This window comes from Littorina saxatilis, linkage group LG2 (assembly GCF_037325665.1).
Source record: "Littorina saxatilis isolate snail1 linkage group LG2, US_GU_Lsax_2.0, whole genome shotgun sequence".
Classification (NCBI taxonomy): Eukaryota; Metazoa; Mollusca; class Gastropoda; order Littorinimorpha; family Littorinidae; genus Littorina; species Littorina saxatilis.
This window is the reverse complement of record NC_090246.1, coordinates 37,114,401-37,130,222: the sequence shown is the minus strand read 5'-3', so window position 1 is coordinate 37,130,222 and position 15,822 is coordinate 37,114,401. Positions and strand designations below refer to the sequence as shown.

Genomic DNA, 15,822 nt, shown 5'->3' with positions numbered 1-15,822 from the left:
CCCTTGTGCGCAGGCCCGGAAGTGGAAGTTGTCTAACCGGATCTTGGTAATCCATGCCCGACAGGTTGACCGAAACCAACCACTTCCCGCCAGTGTGTGGCAACTTGATCAGGGAGAAGATGCTCTGAAGTTTCCTTTCCCCACGTGTGTGTCTGCTAAAAATGGTTTGCAAATTTGTTCTTGGTGATGAGGTATAAGCACACCGGCAGCACGTTTTTTTGCTCTTCCCGACTCTATAGGTATGATGATGAGGATGATCAAGGAAAAGTGAAAGTAGGACTGACTCGCAATCGCATGGGCTCTGGACAATGAAAAGTGAACATGCCTTTATTTTAAACATAGATAGTCTGTAAATAAGGTACCGCATTTCAGTCAAGTCTCGCCAGCTTCCCATTGCAATACAAATAAAAAAAACTGTCTGGAGCAAATACGTGTGATCAGCCATGAGTGATTGCTGCATCACCAATGCAATCACAATATTATACTTCAGGAATTGTTTAAGAATGTTTCTTCCTCTGCACTCATGGGTTTACAACTCCCATGTACACTCGTATTTTTTAGCGAGTTGGGTCTTACGAGCATGACAGTGCTTTTTCACTGCAATTTAGGCAGCCATTTTATGTGTGGGGGGGGGGGGGGGGGAGGGGAGGGGACAGTTGGTGGAAGAGTACACAGCAACTTGTACAAGTGCTCAAACTTTGATGTAGCTTCTCACTTAGTGGTCCTCGCAGTATGGTATTCCATTTGAGTGTGACCAAAGGTATCATTTACACATTAAAGGCATATGTACGCGCTCCCGTGTTTACAAAGTGTAGTTTGCCCACAATCGATGTCAAATGCATCATAAGGCCATATAATGACGATATGTTGCAATGCGCGGACCATATACATGCATTACAGCTTTTTCTAGCCTCTGAAAAAGGGAGGATGTCAACAAAGACGCAGAGTTATTTCCCTTGCGTCAACGTTCCCTCTGTGGCAAATCTATAAATAGGACGATCTAGATCCTGTCAGCGCGAGTTCGATCCCAGGTTCGGCGGAAATTTATTTCACAGAGTCAACTTTGTGTGCAGACTCTCTTCGGTGTCCGAACCACCCCCCGTGTATACTACATTGGGTGTGCACGTTAAAGATCCCACGATTGACAAAAGGGTCTTTCCTGGCAAAATTGCTTAGGCACAGTTAATAATTGTCTACCATACCCGTGTGACTTGGAATAAGGCCGTGAAAGGTAAATATGCGCCGACATGGCTGCAATCTACTGGCCGTATAAAATTTCATCTCACACGGCATCACTGCAGAGCGCCTAGAACTGTACCCACGGAATATGCGCGATATAAGCCTCATTGATTGATTGATTGATTGATCAAAATAAAAATTCAAATATCTCAACATTTAAGGGGTCCTAGACCACAATATTTTGCAGGGAACTTAATTTAGCATGTCTCCAGCTGTTGGTAAAGCAATTAGCGTGTATATTCATCGAGTTAATATGCCTTTAACATGCTTCCATTTGAAACTTCGAGGTCTTCATCGGGGATTGACGCCCGACCAAAGGTAATTGAAGCCCGACGGAGCGAAGCGACGGAGGGCTTCAATTAGACTTTGGGAGGGCGTCAATCCACGATGAAGACCGAGAAGTTTCAAATGGAAGCGTGTTAATGTTATTGTAATTCAATCTGACGACGATCTCTTTCCTGCTTTCATGCGATGGTAAACAGACAGAATTGGTTCTGTTCTGTTCACACACTACTTTCAGTCCACCTACCTGCAAGGGTCAAGTCCCAAAAAATATGTCTCTGTATTCCTATCGTATCACTCTCCTCCTGTTTTGTTTTCTTTCACATACATTTTTCCTTCTTTTTTGACGGGTTTCTGGACAGCAAACTCAAAACAAATTCTTTTCATCACAAAAGCGATCTTTGGAATTGACTGACGTAGTCCGAAAGAATTCATGCATCAACTTACGTCACGTATTCGGCGTCATCACTTCGCATACCTTATGGTCTCGGTATTTCGTTGGAACTTCTTATTTCCTACTTGTAAAATGACCCTCAAAGCTAACCGAGACTAGTTGAGGTTGTATCAATGCGCCTCGCCAGCAGGTTGCTAATGGATTTTTTAGCGAGTGGTTATCGACAATTAATGACCGGTAATTTTTAATGAGTTGGGGCATTCTGACCAATCACAGGATCTGTTTCATTAAAACGCAAACTCGATTGAATTACAATATGAATTAAATTATTTTTTGTGCACCGAAATAACAGGCCTGAAAGTGGTGAGTGTTTTACTCTGTTAAAAACCTGTAAGTGGGGAGTAGTCAAGTTTTGACTAAATGTTTTAACGTAGAGGGGGGAATCGAGACGAGGGTGTGGTGTATGTGTGTGTGTGTAGAGCGATTCAGAGAAAACTACTGGACCGATCTTTATGAAACTTGACATAAGAGATCCTGAGTATGGTATCTCCAGACGTTTTTTTCATTTTTTGACTCACATGCGAAGCAAAAGTGAGTCTATGTACTCACCCGAGTCGTCCGTCCGTCCGTCCGTCCGTCCGGAAAACTTTAACGTTGGATATTTCTTGGACACTATTCAGTCTATCAGTACCAAATTTGGCAAGATGGTGTATGATGACAAGGCCCCAAAAAACATACATAGCATCTTGACCTTGCTTCAAGGTCAAGGTCGCAGGGGCCATAAATGTTGCCTAAAAAACAGCTATTTTTCACATTTTTCCCATTTTCTCTGAAGTCTTTGAGATTGAATACCTCACCTATATATGATATATAGGGCAAAGTAAGCCCCATCTTTTGATACCAGTTTGGTTTACCTTGCTTCAAGGTCAAGGTCACAGGAGCTCTTCAAAGTTGGATTGTATACATATTTTGAAGTGACCTTGACCCTGAACTATGGAAGATAACTGTTTCAAACTTAAAAATTATGTGGGGCACATGTTATGCTTTCATCATGAGACACATTTGGTCACATATGATCAAGGTCAAGGTCACTTTGACCCTTATAAAATGTGACCAAAATAAGGTAGTGAACCACTAAAAGTGACCATATCTCATGGTAGAAAGAGCCAATAAGCACCATTGTACTTCCTATGTCTTGAATTAACAGCTTTGTGTTGCATGACCTTGGATGACCTTGACCTTGGGTCAAAGTCACATGTATTTTGGTAGGAAAAATGTGTAAAGCATGTGAGTCGTATGGGCTTTGCCCTTCTTGTTTGATAAATGTCTTTGATGACGTCATATCTGGCTTTTCGTGAAAGTTGAGGCGGCACTGTGACGCTCTCATTTTTCAACCAAATTGGTTGAAATTTTGGTCAAGTAATCTTCGACGAAGCCCGGACTTTGGTATTGCATTTCAGCTTGAAGGCTTAAAAATTAATTAATGAGTTTGCTCATTAAAGTTGTCATTAAAATCGATTTTTCAAAAACAGATTTAAAATTGATTGCATCGTATTCTTCATCACATTCTGAATCTTAAAATGTATACATATGTCATGTTTACTCTTAAAATGTGATCACAATTAACGAAAATAGATTAATTAATCTTACGATTAAAATTTAAGAAATCGATCCAAAAATGATTTCATCTTATTCTTTATCATTTCCTGATTCCAAAAACATATAGATATGATAGGTTGGATTCAAAACAAGCTCAGAAAGTTAACAAGAATACAGAAAAGCGTGCTTTCTTGCTAAGCACAATACGCTACCGCGCTAATCTGGCGTGTCAATATCACTACGTTTTGCACGTGGGAGGTGAGCGATTTCCTTCACGCGGGGATTGACGAAGCTGTACTGTCTTGGTGAAAAAATACAGTGCGTTCAGTTTCATCCCATGAGTTCGACAGCTTGACTAAATGTAGTAATTTCGCCTTACGCGACTTGTTCTTGTTTTGCAGAGCTCATCTGGTGTAACTCACATTGCTGGGATTTATGATTAACTTCAGAGACTGATCAAATTCTAAATGAGACTTCAGCATCGTCATACATTGTGGACCAAGCATCATTTTCTCTGACACAGCCATTGTGCAGGCAGAGGTAGTTTTTAGAAATTCTACTTCATGTATCATTCGGCTCAGGACTTTTCTTCAAATATGCTTTATTGATCAATGATATACTTCAAGATTAAGACCTTGAAACTTTTCAAATACCCAAAAGAGACTGTACCTGATACATAACCCTTTGGTCGTGTTAGACCTTGACTTTGAGGCAAGCAACATTTTTCTATCAAAATGCCACGGGAACAAGGGGATGATGATGCCGACACTTTCCGAATTCTTCTGGCAACAGACATTCACATTGGCTACGGTGAAAAAGATTCTGTGAGAGGGAATGACTCACTTGTGTCATTTGAAGAAATTTTGGAACAAGCCCAGAAACACAATGTTGACTTGGTCTTGCTTGGTGGGGACTTGTTTCATGAGAACAAACCATCTCGTAGGATGATGCACGGCTGTCTGTCCCTCTTGAGAAAGTATTGCATGGGAGACAGGCCAGTTCAGTTTGAATTTTTGAGCGACGAATCAGTCAACTTTGAGCACTGCCAGTTTCCGACTTTGAACTACGAAGACCAGAACTTCAACATCTCCATCCCAGTTTTCTCCATTCATGGTAACCATGACGATCCCACCGGGGTGGGCAACCTGTGTTCCTTGGACCTCATCCACTCTGCTGGGCTCATTAATTACTTTGGCAAGACAACCTCTTTGGAGAAAATCCGTGTGTCACCTCTCCTCATGCAGAAGGGGACCACAAAGCTTGCCTTGTACGGACTTGGCTCTTTGAAAGATGAGAGATTGCATCGTCTTTTTCTTAAGAAAAATGTCTCAATGTTGAGACCGAGAGAAAACCAAGACGATTGGTTCAACCTTCTGACCCTCCATCAAAACCGAGCAAAACACTCAGACACGAACTTCATTCCAGAGCAGTTCTTGGACGACTTTCTTGACCTGATATTCTGGGGCCACGAGCACGAATGTCGCATCGTTCCAGAGTGGAACGGAATGCAGAACTTCTACATCACCCAGCCTGGGAGCAGCATTGCCACGTCCTTGAATGAAGGGGAGACAAAGCAGAAACACATCGGGTTGCTTCAAATCAAGGGCAAGGATTTCAAAGTGACGCCAATTCCCCTGACGACGGTGCGGCAGTTTTACCTGGAGGACGTCGTGCTGGCAGACACTACTCTCAACCCCAATGACCCCAACGTTGGGAGAAAGATAGAGGCATTTTGTCGTGAGAAGGTGGAAGCTTTGCTCGAGAAAGCAGGTGTGTGTGTGTTACTGTGATTGTGGTGATCTTGATATTACATCATTAGCTGTTTGTTTCTTTTAATCGCTCTGAGCTCTCGCTCTCTCTCTCTCTCTCTCTCTCTCTCTCTCTCTCTCTTTCTCTCTTTCTCTCTCTCTTTATGTTTTTGAAAGAAACAAGTTGCACATACTCTTGAAAGTTTTGTTATGATGACTGAAGGAGACAATAGTTATTGTAAGACATGTTTTTGTGTACAAAAGAAAAGTACTGTGAGTGTGAACAGATTTCACAACTGTTTGGTTACCTTATTATTGTATCACTATTCACTATCTGTGACAGCAGTACAGTTGTCTTAATGCCCAGGAGTTGTGGGCTATGTTCATACATGTGTGACTTGTTGCTCAAATCATGAATGTGTCTGTTTGACTTATGTTTCTAGAATCTGAGCACTCAGGAAGCAGGAAGCAGCCGAAAGAACCCCTGATTCGTCTCAGAGTTGATTACACTGGCTTTGATACTTTCAGCATTAACAGGTTAGGCTTTAAAAGTGTATGTCCCTTCGTATATTGTATAGTGTTAACAGTTTAAAACGGGCAAACTCAGGTAGTGAGGTACGCTCAACAAGAATAACTGCTGTGACTGCTTTTTCAACTCATGTATTCAATTGTCTGAGGATGGTTTTTGGTATGCAAGGCCATTCAGAAAAAGCGACAAGTAAAAATATGGAGGGCTAAAATTGGGTTAGTGTTGCTGCCACACAGTGCCAAACCTCGAACTTGTAAGCCAATGGGGCACTCCCCAAATTTGGAAAGCAAATTAGCAAGAGCATAAAAGTCTGACATTCTAACATATCAACTTGAAACTTTCTCAACTTATCCCATATCTCAAGCTAATGTACACCAAATTAATATGAAATAATTCGCTGACATTTTTAGGAGTTATTAGCATTTTAGTGGGTGGCTTGCTTTTTTTTTTTGGGGGGGGGGGGGGGTCATTTTTTATTGTGTGTTTAGAGTCTAGTGATACATTGATTGATTGACTGATTACTTTTCTATATTCTGTGAGGAAAAAAGAATACAGATACATTTCTCTGATTTGACATGGATTAACATTAGAGTTTGTTGTTGGTGATGGAATGAGATATGATATCATCCCTGTTAAAATACCATACACTACGTTTAAAAAATTGCATGCAGTATGCATATTATATCACAGATTTGGACGACAGTTTATGAACAGAGTGGCAAACCCAGACCAGATGATACTCTTCAACCAGAGGCGTAAACTTGGGACCAAGAATAAGCAGGACACTGACGAAGGTGTGTGTTTTTCTTTGTCTCTTTTTATAAGTCATAAAAAAAGTTATGTTGGATTGGGGTAATACGATTTTAAAGAAGAAGGGAAAAAGTAAGATTTTTTTCTTTTTAGTATTTTACCAACCCGAGCTCAGATGTAATCCAAATCCAAAATTCTTCTTCTGTTTTACATTGAAATTGCATTCGATTGTTGTTGGATTTTTTTTGTGGGTGGGGGGGGGGGGGGGGGGTGGTGGTTGGAAAGGAGGTTTAGGATTGGCAGCATAAAATAGGGTTTGTCAGGTTACTGGATTTTTAGTTGGGGAGTTACATTAACTTCTGCAGCGGTGTAATGGGATGTTGTGAAGTGTGTGGAATTTTGTGTCTTATTGATAAAAGACACTGTAGATCATACCAGTATTTGTTTCGGTATTCTGTTCAGATTTGGAGCTGTTGGCAAGCATCCGTCCTCAGTCCCTGGATACAGCTCGTGTGGAAGACATGGTCAAAGACTACTTCAGCAAAGCAGATAGTGTAAGTTGATCTGTGGATTTTTATAATTGGATCTTAATAATAAAGTCGCCTAACTGAGCAAAATCTATTTTCTGTTCATTATGTCATTTTTATTTGTTTGTTTGTTGAATTAAAAGACAGCTGGGTCAGCATTCTATTTTGTCTATAATTAAATCTTTCAATAACTAACCCAGTATTGTTCCCAGACTCAAGAGGACAATAAGTCAGTTGGAACGGGATTGAAAATCAAGACTGATACCACTGACTGTGTCAATAGTAAGGATGTCGCAGACCTATACGATTTAGATGTTAATGAATGTGCATCGTTCAGAGCTGAATGTAATCAGAATATTTTGTGTTCCACATGTTCAGAATATTTTTATGTATCATACCTCTTGGAAAGAAACGTAAACACAAGGGGTGTTCATATCTCCTGCCAAAAGAGGTATAGCAGTTAAGATAAATTGTGAAATGAATAATTAACCCTATCGTAGGCAAGGAGAACATTGTCAGATTTGTGTCCATTAATGACTCGTTGCAAAAGGTTAACATACATTCATTTTTATAGTTAGTAGAAAATTCCTCATGAGCTCAAGTATTGTACATGTTCATACTTCATGGATATAATGTTGCTTGCTTTGATACTTCTTAATCATATTTTACATGAATTTCGACATTAGGAATAGGAAGTACTATACCTCCATGTTTGTATGATGTGAAAGACTGCAAACTGTACGTGCTTTGACTGTGCTGCTTGCAGAATCACCAGCTGCAAGTGTTGACAGAGAAGGGCATGAGTGAAGCTGTCAAGGAATACGTCGTCAAAGAAGAGAGGGAAGCAATCTCTGAGCTCGTCAAATACCAGCTCCAGAAAACTCAGGTACCTGTACCTTAACACACAGATGTTGTGGTTATTGGCGTTGGTTTGATCCTCAAATTCGATGAGGGATTTATTTACTAGTGTCAACTTTGTGCAGACTCTCCTTGGTGTCTGAACACCTCCTTGTGCATACACGATAAAGACCCAATGCTTACAGCGAAAGTCTCGGGGCGGGAAAAACATGAATGCACAGTACTGTACCCAGAGCGATTGAGAAGAAGAAGAAGTACTGTACCTGTGAAAGTGCTTGTACATATTTTGTCATCACAATTCAATCAAAGTTCACCTTGTCTCAACTATCAGACCAGTTTTGTGTGAAAGCGTCTGTTTACAATTAAAACGGAATTGAGGAAGAGAAGGGGCTGTGCAAGGGGAAACAGTACTCAGGACAAAGAACAAATGTTTATTTTGAATGTTTTATGTATGTTATTATTACGGACACAAACGCTCAGCAATGCAATTTCTCTTTTAGAGATTAATAAAGTTATTGTATTGTATTGTATTGTATTGTAGTAGCTGAATATTCATTTAGCCTGATCCTGAATGCCATTCTCAACATGATTTGAAAATGTGTTTACCAAGAGATGTCAGACTGCATATGTTCTCACTGAAAACTTGAATAAAACTTCTGGTACTTCTGGTTGAAACTTGTACAGGTAAGCTTGCCAGATTCCAGTGCAAGAGAGGTATACTATTTTTCCCTAAAGGTTTCTAGGGGCTTACCAAGACTGTGGATTTGGAAACCCATTAATAACTAAGAGTGAAGCATGTATCTTCCCTGCAGACTTGGCTACATTCCATTAGGAAATGGTTTAGAAGGGATATATATTCATGTAGAATACAGCAGTCCCTGCAATGTACGGCCCCCGGCGTGAGCGGACACCTGACATGTACGGACACATTTGCTCGGCACGGAGTGTTTTCCTTTTATATTTGCCCCCCCTTAAACGGACACCTGCAAAACGTGGACGCGGACACTCATTTTCGGTCCCAACAGCAGGTCATACCTCCAATGTACGGACAGACCATCGTCAAATTTTCACCACAACAAAATCGATAACAGAGCAGTCCGGCTCTTGGTACAAAGATCACAGCCGCAATGGCGTGATGACAGTCGCTGATAACTTGAGTGCACGTGTACCCATCAGGGGGGGGGGGGGGGGGTAGTTTTGGTCAGGAGTGGAGTACATGCGAAGATGCCAACATGAAACTGCACTGAGCTCTTTATTCTTGTCTGTTGGACGTAAACAACAGAAACCACAGTCGATGAAGGTCCTGAGCGAAAGTGAGTGAAAAACCGGCCACAGTTCTCAGCATCGTGTGTCTGTGTGTAACCTCTTTCATTGACAAGATACTCTTGTTTCCCCTCAGCCTTGACCAGCGAGTCGGTTAAGTTGCCTAATCTATGAACCCTTCAGTTGTCTTGCTTTGTCAAAAGTTACGACACAGTCAACTGGTTTTGCTCTGAGTGAACAGTGCAGCTGGCCTCTCTGGCCACAGCCCCCAACAGTACATGGCTGGAGGGAGTGAGAGAGAGGAAGGGGGGGGGGGAGGTAGAGGGGTAGCTGTATGTGGGGTGTCCGGTGTCACTGCATGTCAGCAGGAAGAGCATTGGAGAGAAATAGAGAGGTGTACTCTTCCACACAATTTCCAAGCATCAGTTGTCACGGCTTGGGGTAGGCATTAGTGAGGGAGAGTGGGAGCTGTGTTATGTACAGTGTATTTCCGACTGAAGAGTGAAAAGTCACTGCCATGCCACATGATCGGCATGCAGTCAATAAAGCCAGACAAGAAAAAAATAAATTACATGATTATGACATGCAGCTCTATCTGCTGCTATTTATTCAAACTGGTTTTCAAGCTTATTCTTGCAAAGCATCTGCACACGCTCCTCTGTGCTGTGTTTGTGTGGCTGCTTTCGTATGTGAGGGCATGGTGAGTGTGTTCACTGCCTTAAGGATTTATTTTATCTCTTCTTTTCAACACTTTTCATACAAATCCTTTTTACAGAACGTTTAAAGAAGTATTAGGAGTTTATTGTTATTGTTTAGTAGCCACAAGAAGTGATTAGCATAGACTCAATCCTGTTGTTTGTGTGTCTCTGTGTGAGTGTATGGGGGAGGAGGTGGTGTGGTCACCCCTCCCGTGACCGGACACCTGCAATGTACGGACAGTTTTGCTATGGCCCAAGGGTGTCCGTTCATGAGAGGGACTGCTGTAGTCTTGCAATAAAAACTTGTATTTTTATATGTTTTTCTCAAGCATTCTTTTGTGTGATTTGTTTTTGTTGTAGAAATACCTTCGTGTGAGGAACACGGACACAGAAGCAATTGACGCAGAAGTGAGCCGCTTCAAGGACGAAAGACGCCAGAAACATGAAGACGATGAAGAAGTGAAGGAAGCCATCGAAAGAGCCAAGTCCAAGCGAGACGCAAACCCTGATGAAGATTCTAGAATGGATATGGACTCAGACCAGGAATCATCATCCTCTGCAACGACTTCCACCAGAGGTCGGGGTCGAGGTCGCGCCCGAGGGAGGGGGAGAGGCAGGGGGAGAGGGCAGACTGTCCACTCAGACGACGATGATTCACCTTCACCAGCTCCGCCACAAAGAGGGAAGGGGGCTCGAGGACGTGGAACCAGAGGGCGTGGCAAAGCTCCAGTCGTCGTGGAGACGGGTTCTCGCTCTGTCAAGGACATGTTTACGGCCGGCAATCGGAGACAGACTTCGCAGCACGCCAGTGTGAAGTCAACAAAATATGAGTAAGATTGTTTTTGGTTGGTTTTTGTTTTTGTTTTAAATTATCTTGAGGCCTGTCTTCTTTAGTTTGTGTAAAGGTTCTGTAGTACTGAGTACTAAAAGGCTGCCAAAATATTCAAGCAGAATGTCAGCTTATTTTTCATTCCATTTAATTTGTTTTGGGTTTCTGCACATTTGCTTTCAAATGGGTGTTATATCTTGAAATTGGGTTGAGATTTATTTTCTAGCATAGAAGAAGGGAAACAGAAAGACAACCATATGTACAGAATGTTGTTCCTTTTTGACTCACATGCGAAGCAAAAGTGAGTCTATGTACTCACCCGAGTCGTCCGTCCGTCCGTCCGTCCGTCCGTCCGTCCGTCCGTCCGGACGTCCGTCCGTCCGTCCGGAAAACTTTAACGTTGGATATTTCTTGGACACTATTCAGTCTATCAGTACCAAATTTGGCAACATGGTGTATGATGACCAGGCCCCAAAAAACATACATAGCATCTTGACCTTGCTTCAAGGTCAAGGTCGCAGGGGCCATAAATGTTGCCTAAAAAACAGCTATTTTTCACATTTTCCCCATTTTCTCTGAAGTTTTTGAGATTCAATACCTCACCTATATATGATATATAGGGCAAAGTAAGCCCCATCTTTTGATACCAGTTTGGTTTACCTTGCTTCAAGGTCAAGGTCACAGGAGCTCTTCAAAGTTGGATTGTATACATATTTTGAAGTGACCTTGACCCTGAACTATGGAAGATAACTGTTTCAAACTTAAAAATTATGTGGGGCACATGTTATGCTTTCATCATGAGACACATTTGGTCACATATGATCAAGGTCAAGGTCACTTTGACCCTTATGAAATGTGACCAAAATAAGGTAGTGAACCACTAAAAGTGACCATATCTCATGGTAGAAAGAGCCAATAAGCACCATTGTACTTCCTATGTCTTGAATTAACAGCTTTGTGTTGCATGACCTTGGATGACCTTGACCTTGGGTCAAGGTCACATGTATTTTGGTAGGAAAAATGTGTAAAGCATGTGAGTCGTATGGGCTTTGCCCTTCTTTTTTGTGTGTAACTGCATTCAAGCGATCCTTTTGTTCTAAAATTGGTTTGAGATTTATTCTCTAGAATAAAACGGAAATAGCTTTTAAAAGGGAATGATATGCACAGAATTATGTCCCCTTACTTTTAGTGAGATATATATATACTAGATGAATAGCCGAATACCTGGCTTTGCCGGGTGAGTGGCGCACCGTACGCGATTGACGCCACACGAAGGAAGGGAGATAAATGCGCAAAACACTGGAGAAGATAAGGAAGAGTTACTGAGAATGGATGTACAGAAAAACCATAAAAACCAAAATCGGTTCAGCGCTGAGAGCACGTGTTGAAAATTTTCATCGACCAGATTGTGTCCGCGGTCTACCTGAATATGCCCACCAAATTTGAAGCAGATCCATCGAGAACTTTGGCTGTGCATCGCGAAGTGACAGACAGACACACACACACACACACACACACACACACACACACACACACACACACACACACACACACAAGCCCTATTGCAAACAGGAATCCAGTTTCAGTGGAGATGGGAATTCCAGTTTTCACTAGGGGAAATAGGAATTGGGGGAAATAATGTGTTCAAAGGTTTATAATTGTTGTTAAAACCATTTCATCTTGAGTCATTCATGACTTTAAGGCTTACTCATTGCAGGAATTGAAATGCAGAAATGAAAATAAATATTATTTGATTTCTGCCCATGTTTTATCACGTCCGGAATGTCCTACATGTCCATGACATTGGAAAACGATGTCGAAAAGTCTGTCCTGTGTGATGACTGGCTTGTTGGATTTTTTGCAGTACACAATGTTCCTTGCACCAATTTCTTCCAATTTGGCTCCAGTGTTTGAATTTTGCCCCATGTTGGGATTTTTGTCTGGGGATAGAATGCAGACACGCTTCAATCTTGTTGTACTTTTCTTAGTTATACAAAATGCAAGATTCAAGATGCTGCTCTAAAAGAATATAAAATTTCTCCTTTTGCTCCATGATCCACTCTCTGAGTCAGTTTAGCAGAAAACAAACTGCAGCAAGTCAAAATTTCTAACTGAGTGGAGAAGACTATAGTGTTCACTCTTTCTTCAGGACTAAGAGTTCACAAAAGAAGTGAGAAGGCCAGACAGATAGACGACTGAGTGAACGTTCAGTAGTCGTGATTTTACAATACAATACAATACAATAATACTGTCGGCTCTGATGGCCATCTCTCTCTGTCTCTCTGTCTCTCTGTCTCTGTCTCTGTCTCTCTCTCTCTCTCTCTCTCTCTCTCTCTCTCTCTCTCTCTCTCTCTCTCTCTCTCTCTCTCTCTCTCTCTCTCTCTCTCTCTCTCTCTCTCTCTCTCTCATGCTTCATCTCATGCTTCATCTTATATATCTATCATAAACTTTTAACTTTGTGATATGATTTTATGATATTGATAAAAAAACTTATTGTGCGTTATTATTTTGTGTTGTTCGATTATATCAATTCAATAATATTTATTTTCATTTCTGCATTTCAATACCTGCAATGAGTAAGCCTTAAAGTCATGAATGAATCAAGATGAAATGGTTTTAACAACAATTATAAATCTTTGAACACATTATTTCCCCGAATTCCTATTTCCCCTAGTGAAAACTGGAATTCCCATCTCCACTGAAACTGGATTCCCGTTTGCACTAGGGCAAACTGGAATTCCAATCTTCACTAACAAATATCCAGTGGAGATGAGAATTCTAGTTTGCCCTAGTGCAAACTGGAATTCCAATCTCCACTAGTGCGATTCGGAATCTCACTGGATTCTCATTTGCACTGTGACATATATATATATATATCTATAACTATATACGGCTTGTCTGTGTCTGTGCGCGCTGAACCGATTTTCGTTTTTCTGTACATCCATTCCCAGTAACTCTTCCTTATCTTCTCCAGTGTTTTGTGCGTTTATCTCCCTTCCTTCGTATCCGGCAAAGCCGGGTCCCCGGCGAAGCCGGGTATTCCGCTCTACTTCTTCCCGGCAAAGCCGGGTACCCGGCGAAGCTGGTATTCATCTAGCATATATATATATACAACCTGACAAATTTCACTACAGCTGCTGACACTTTGACTGTAAAAAATCTAAATAACCCATCTGGCTTTGTTCTGCTTTTTTCCAGGGACGACTTTGATGATGATGGTGCACATATAATATCAGATGATGATAATGATGACCCTTTCAACATCCCATCCTCTCGCCAGAAGCAGGCAAAAAAGAACAGCAACAGCAGCAGCAAGCGTCCACGTGGCATTGTTTTTGATTCAGACACTGATGAAGAAGACTACACTCCAGTGAAAAAGCGAAGATAAACTTTTCCCACCATGCTTTTAAAGACCAATGTCGTGATTTTGTAATGATTGCTTGCAAGTTTTGCATTCAAGTTCGGTGATTCTGTGCTGCCTGTGTTTTCTAGCCCCTATATACTTGGAAAGCTGGTTTGGGTCAATATAAGGGGCTGGGGAAGTTTTGGGCATGACGATGGGGTAATGTTGAAGGCTTCTGTCGGACGAAATTGCTATTAATAAGGGGTTATAACACAAGAACTGAAACTGGTTTTGTGATGATTTTGTAATCAGAACTTACAAAGACTTTGCTTCTTGGTAGAGCAAGTTATACTTTTAGGGCAAGGGTTAAAGGCTTGAAACAACATTCCAGTATTTATTTTATTTTTTTATTATTTAGTCTGCCTGCTTTTATTATCTGGCAAAATGCTTCTTTGTGACTGGAGTGGGGAATGACTTCATCTCATGAGACGGAATGTGTTGAGTAGTTCGTCCCAGTCGAATGTTCCCAGGTTTGGGACCTGTTGGTGTAATACATCAAGATCAAGAAGATCAAGAAGAAGATCAAGGTGCTTGAACTAAGTCTTCAAGTGTCTTAGTCATTTTTCTTCAATCAGTCAGAAACAGAGATGAGTCAAGAAATGAACAGGCATTTCTTTATTATTGACACCACTTGTTGACATTCTTTGTTACTAATGTTAGACATCACAAAAAAAGGTTGTTCTTGATGTCGCTGACAAGTACATGTAATTAGGGTCGGTAACATTTTTTTTAAAAAGGTTAAAGATTTAAGTTTTTACCCAGGTGCATGTCCGGCACGGTTGGCCTAGTGGTAAGGCGTCCGCCCCGTGATCGGGAGGTCATGGGTTCGAACCCCGGCCGGGTCATTCCTAAGACTTTAAAATTGGCATTCTAGTGGCTGCTCCGCCTGGCGTCTGGCATTATGGGGTTAGTGCTAGGACTGGTTGGTCCGGTGTCAGAATAATGTGACTGGGTGAGACATGAAGCCTGTGCTGCGACTTCTGTCTTGTGTGTGGCGCACGTTAAATGTCAAAGCAGCACCGCCCTGATATGGCCCTTCTAAGAAGGTTAGCTTTGCTTGTAAAGTCGCAATTCGACATTTGTAATTACAATGTAGTACATGTACATGTAATTTTTTTCTGAAGAGTTGAAAAAAAAGAAAAGAAAAAAGCTTTAGGGCAAGGATGAAAAAAAAGAGGGTCAGTCAAGGAATCGGAAACACTTAACAATTATTTTTTATTTTCTGGCCTTATTTGCCTTGACCCAAACAGGAAAGCTTGAAATGATCAGACAAATTATTCTTGTTATTTGCAACACATTACAGTGTGCTCAGCAAAAACAAAAAGTGTGTTCCATACCACACTTTCCCAGGAAAGAAAAAAAAGGTTATGTGGTAACCATGGAGAAAGGGAACAAGTATTTTGATTTTTGCTATGAGATGTGAAACTTCATGTGATACTCCTTCTGTATCAAAAGTTTGTTGTTGAGTTTTACTTGCAGACTGTTTATGGTTGGCTTTTTTGTTCTTACAGGACATCTTAATTCTATGCAAATTTGATTATGCATGCTGCTTTAACAGTTATATAGCTGATAGAATGTTAATAAAAGAAACATTAAAATTGTGATTGAAACAAACAAGACTGCTTTTATCAGATGCAGTGTGTGTGTGTGTGTGTGTGTGTGTGTGTGTGTCTTACCAATAACAACTAGCATCCACACAAAGA

General features: G+C 41.2%; 1 protein-coding gene across 2 annotated transcripts; it reads left to right on the top strand.

Annotated features, from left to right (window-relative positions):
- The first annotated feature begins 55 nt into the window (after positions 1–55).
- LOC138958899 (double-strand break repair protein MRE11-like) lies at positions 56–15,736 on the top strand. Of its 2 annotated transcripts, none has more exons than XM_070330220.1 (8): positions 56–164; positions 3,916–5,284; positions 5,706–5,799; positions 6,482–6,585; positions 7,004–7,095; positions 7,835–7,954; positions 10,248–10,717; positions 13,915–15,736. In XM_070330220.1, the coding sequence occupies exons 2-8, from the start codon at positions 4,249–4,251 to the stop codon at positions 14,102–14,104; spliced, it is 2,106 nt and encodes a 701-aa protein (XP_070186321.1). In that variant the 5' UTR covers positions 56–164; positions 3,916–4,248; the 3' UTR covers positions 14,105–15,736. The 2 variants fall into 2 exon arrangements, with proteins under 2 accessions (XP_070186321.1, XP_070186322.1); XM_070330221.1 differs by having other exon boundaries at positions 56–191.
- Positions 15,737–15,822: the final 86 nt, after the last annotated feature.

Coding starts and splice junctions, on each gene's coding strand:
- LOC138958899 (XM_070330220.1), top strand. CDS start 4,249: ATGCCACGGGAACAAGGGGATGATGATGCCGACACTTTCCGAATTCTT. Junction 5,800..6,481: donor GATACTTTCAGCATTAACAG/GTTAGGCTTTAA, acceptor ATTATATCACAG/ATTTGGACGACAGTTTATGA. Junction 6,586..7,003: donor TAAGCAGGACACTGACGAAG/GTGTGTGTTTTT, acceptor TATTCTGTTCAG/ATTTGGAGCTGTTGGCAAGC.